The sequence below is a fragment of the Sinocyclocheilus anshuiensis genome, unplaced genomic scaffold (genome assembly GCF_001515605.1).
Source record: "Sinocyclocheilus anshuiensis isolate Anshui unplaced genomic scaffold, SAMN03320099.WGS_v1.1 scaffold154, whole genome shotgun sequence".
In the NCBI taxonomy this organism is placed as follows: domain Eukaryota; kingdom Metazoa; phylum Chordata; class Actinopteri; order Cypriniformes; family Cyprinidae; genus Sinocyclocheilus; species Sinocyclocheilus anshuiensis.
In genome coordinates, this window is record NW_015546101.1 from 1203362 (window position 1) to 1207781 (window position 4420).

The window sequence follows — 4420 nt, forward strand, 5'->3', positions numbered from 1 at the left end:
ATATAAAAAAAAAATTAGATGGGATAATAATAATACAATAAAGAAAAATAATGAACATTCAGAAACTAAATGTCTTGTGAATCAATCACATTGCAGGTGTCTTCACAGTAAATATTGAACTTGTTTCATAGTTTAGTGTCAGTATCCATAATGCTGCCTGTTCAATTGCAGGTGGATGATATCAATGCTGCAATAGTTGATTTGAAGGAAAAGAAAATCAGACTGCTCTCCCCAGAGCCACAGATAGGAGCTCATGGCAAACCTGTGATGTTCCTCCACCCTAAAGACTGTGATGGGGTTCTTGTGGAGATAGAACAAGCCTAGCTATTACACATGAGATTGTTATCTAGTAAACAGTGACACTTTGATTAGGCTGTTCATTTGTGATCATTGCAAGAAAAATTGGACGATTCCACTTCATTTTTAACCTGTTATGGTGTACTTGATATTCTTGGCTTTTGCCTTTTTTCTTTTCTTTTTTTTTTCTGATGTAAAGATTTTCTTTAGTGACTTCATAAATTTATTAATTTAAGTTAGTTTGATCCTTTGGCCCTTTACAAGCTCACACATTCAAAATGTGTACAAATATTGTAAAGCTTGTTAAATTTTCCTCTTTTTGTATTTATGTTTGTGGGGTACACTAGGTGTTTTTGTTGTTTTTTAATGATGATTACAACAATAGAAGCCAAAATAAGCTCAATTAAATGCATGTTTTAAATGCTATAATAAAATATCAGATACGTTTTGCTATGTGTATGAATGTGAATTGAAATCCTTGCAAGCCTCTCATCTGGCTCTCTATGGAACAGACAGATTGGAGCTTTCTTTTTTTGCCTGACAACAACCATGTATTCGGGAGACAAGTTGGCTCATACCCATCTCTCCGCTGTAGTCAACCCCCCGCCAAATAGAAAGCTGTTTTTGTTCTCATGCCTTAAATCTGCCTTTAAAAAAAAAAGAGAGATAACTAGAGGAGTAAAATTAGGAACCAATGTTTGTGGGCTTTCTCACTGTGTTTTCTCCAAGGTCCTGTTTGAATTTTCCAGCTTCAGCACCATTAGAATAAACGTTTTTTTTCTCTGATGTTTTAAGCTGTTTTTGACATTTCAATTCATTCGGAAGTCTGCAAAGGAACATAAGTCTAACGTAAATAAATCAACGAACATAAATAACGAAAAATAACGTATTAATAAAGCAATATTACATGTTGCTCTGAATCGAACATGAAGAAAACAAGCATCAAAGAAATCTGAAGCTAGTTAAAAAAATTTTTAGTGGAAATATCTTCAACGGTGCAAGGGATATTATCACGCCTCCTAATGATATTCTGTTGAAGCTTGCTTGTCTTTTTGTAGACATAATGTGAAAACATCTGCCTGGATTAATCATGAGGCAAGAGTAGCTGCATGGTAATTGTTTTCGGCATCCTAAAGGCAGCTCGTCCTAATTGCACATATTCAAACCACATGTCCAGTTTTATCTGGGGCATTGGAAGCTGTTTATTGCCTTAGCCTCGAGAAATACATTTTCTCAATCTACAAGAGAAGGGAATTAAGTATCTAATATTTTCTAAGCTAATGTAGTATTGATTTAATTGTCATATTATTATTTATTGTCTTATGACAACATTAAGGCATTAGCTAATTGTTCACATTTGCATGTATGATCTAACATGCATTAACTATCATGTACACCCAACAGCATCAGGAAAAACAGATTAAATGCTTCATGGAAACAGCGTAAATCTCTCTTATGTAATGTCATATGGACAATCTGATCGTACAGTGATGCATCATTTGGGCGAAATTATCCTTCAAAACAAGGCCTGAAAGAAATGGCTTTGTGTAAATGACATCACACGAGTCATCAAGGGTAGTGGATAGTGGATTTGTAAACATCTGTATGGATACTAATTGTTAGTAATGATTGATGACATTAAAAAGGACAGTTATTAGCAAAAAAGCTAAAGATTAACGCTTATATCCGCACGTGTTCAATGCCAAGCTTTGCTAGTTTGCTGATGAAGACTTGATTTAAAGTAAATTAAAATGATAGCATCATTTTAAGATCTATTCCCCACATAATAAAGCTACGATTGCTCTATATCTCTCTCTCTCTCGGGTGGGGTTTGTGGTGATTTAGCCCCGCGCTGCAGTGGGGCGCCCCCTGCTGTTCTCTACGTCCTGCTCTTCAGGCTTCTGTTCTCCTCAGTCTCCGAGATGCGGTGTCGATGCGGTTACCACTCTCTATACTTCTAAAAACACAGGACTTCTATATATGAACATCACGACATCAAAGGTTATGCAGGTAGGCTGGTTTTCTGTGTTATGTTTTCCCCCTGTCTGAATGTGTAGTGTAGCGTGTGGATGCGGAATGAAGTGATGCGCTCGTGAAGGATACGGCAGGATTTCATCCTCTCAGTGCAACACCAAGCCCGCTGCTGCGAGCACGTATTCAGGATGATAGTCGTCCTCCTCAGCCGTCTTCCAAAAAATGAAAAGCGTTGTTACAGTGAAAAAGATGGAAAATGCGCAAATTGAAGGCTCGTCGGTTTGTTTCTTTCGTTTTTGTATCCAACTCCTTTTCATTCGAGAGCTTCTTTGGTGTGACTATTCACTTTCTCATTAAGGACCACAGCTGAAAAAAAAAAGGTTAAACGAAAACGTGGGAAGTCGTCAAAAAAGTTAGTCTAGTTTAAAAAAATAGACTCATTTAAGTTGTACATTTTTACCTTGAGTCCTCAGAATGTAAAAGATTCTATCTATCTATCTATCTATCTATCTAGCTATCTAGCTATCTAGAGTAGTTGACATGAAATATTTTATTTTTTAAATGTTTAAACTATAATTCATGTTTTTAAATGAATTATTATTTTTAATAATATGATTATTTTTAAATATATTTTAAAATAATAAATATGCAGATACTAGTGAATAGTAATAGTAAAAATAAATAAATAAACAATAAAAGGTTTTACTGGTGTGGTGAAAAGCTTAACAGGGTCACCCAAGATTTACACTTTTCTTTATACGCCTCTTATGTAAATTTTGACCTACAATCTTCATCTTCTTGTTCATGGAAATGTCAGATTTTGTTTTGTTTACAATTACAAACGGACCTGCTTGGTCAGTAGCCAGTGAAGTCTGATTAATAAATCTGTTTGTACAGGGAATTTTGCATTCTGTCCTGGTATAAATCTTCCTTTAGCAAATGACACATAAAATCATGATTAGATGGTGAGATTCTAATTGTGGAATATAAACATAATTATGTCCTGTCCTTCAGTTCTGGCTGATTTGTAGAGCTTATCATGATCATGCCAAATCAAGCATAAAATTCAAGCCTCAAGCTGGAAATCAAGCATCATGCTGCTGCTGTAAAAGATGAGCTCTTTTTGTCCAGAGAACAATAGCCAGCCCACTCCCCTGAACCGATCAATGAAACCATTAGGACTAGAAAATAATGTGCATATTCTAAAAATATGCTCATAAAGTGGCTACACTTTTCATAACTAAGAACAAAACAGCAAACCGCTTCAAGCAATAAATGAACACTCATGCTATAAGTCTGCTCATCTTTGTGTGTATTGCTCAAAGTAGTTGATCTAAAATGAAACATAATACAGAGGGGTAGAGAGACAGTTGAGGAGTGGTAGGGAAGAGAGAGTCAGAATGAGTGTGAGGCAGGGAGTGTGAGTGCTTAGGTGCATAATTGATGTGGGTGAGGTGCATAATTCCTGAGTGTGATCCCAGTTGGTGGTTCCGTCTCCACAACAGTCTCTTACCGCTCTCTTGTCCAGGCAACCTGCTCTTACACACACACACACACACACACACACACACACACACACACACACACACACACACACACACACACACACACACACACACACACACACACACACACACACACACACGCACACACACTCTGCCCCGCCCCTCCTTTCAGATCACTTATAGTTACGGTTCTATGCTGATGGACAAACACTGTTTGCAGAAGCATGTTGAGATGATATTTTTGCGTCAGTAGGGCATTTATACATTTATCTCTTGCGGGAATTGAATAGAAACACAAATGGAAAAACCTTGGTGAGGTTACTCACTTTTGTGTGATTTTAGCAAAGGAGTATTTTGTCTGTTCTTCCCCTGCAAACTATATTGATAATCACATAAAAATATAATTACATTTAGTTTTCAGGCATAAGGATAGAAAATGTTTTGAATGAAAAATACTGTTGTGCAGTAGTGGGGAGATGTAGAAGGTGTGGGCAGGCATTTTTTATGGTGTTACTAATGTGGGTGTAAGTGGTTTTGGCACAAAGCTGCTGTCTGGTTTAGCACTCGCTCTGATATACTGTATGTGATGCTGTTGCCTTTGTGTGTGTGTGTGTGTGTGTGTGTGTGTGTATGTGTGTGAGTGT

At 36.8% G+C, this 4420-nt stretch overlaps 2 protein-coding genes across 3 annotated transcripts in view; both read left to right on the top strand.

Moving 5' to 3' along the window:
* Positions 1 to 1057, top strand: part of mcee (methylmalonyl CoA epimerase) — a 2175-nt gene extending 1118 nt beyond the window's left edge. For both annotated transcript variants that reach the window (XM_016502082.1, XM_016502083.1), the window contains exon 4: positions 172 to 1057. In XM_016502082.1, the coding sequence (XP_016357568.1) occupies positions 172 to 324 (153 nt within the window). In that variant the 3' untranslated portion in view covers positions 325 to 1057. The remainder of the gene's footprint in view (positions 1 to 171) is intronic.
* Positions 1058 to 2209: 1152 nt separating this feature from the next.
* The window catches only part of LOC107700361 (amyloid beta A4 precursor protein-binding family A member 2), a 69920-nt gene continuing 67709 nt past the window's right edge, over positions 2210 to 4420 (top strand). The window contains 1 exon segment of the mRNA XM_074187056.1: positions 2210 to 2307. The gene's annotated coding sequence lies outside the window, so the exon portion shown is untranslated.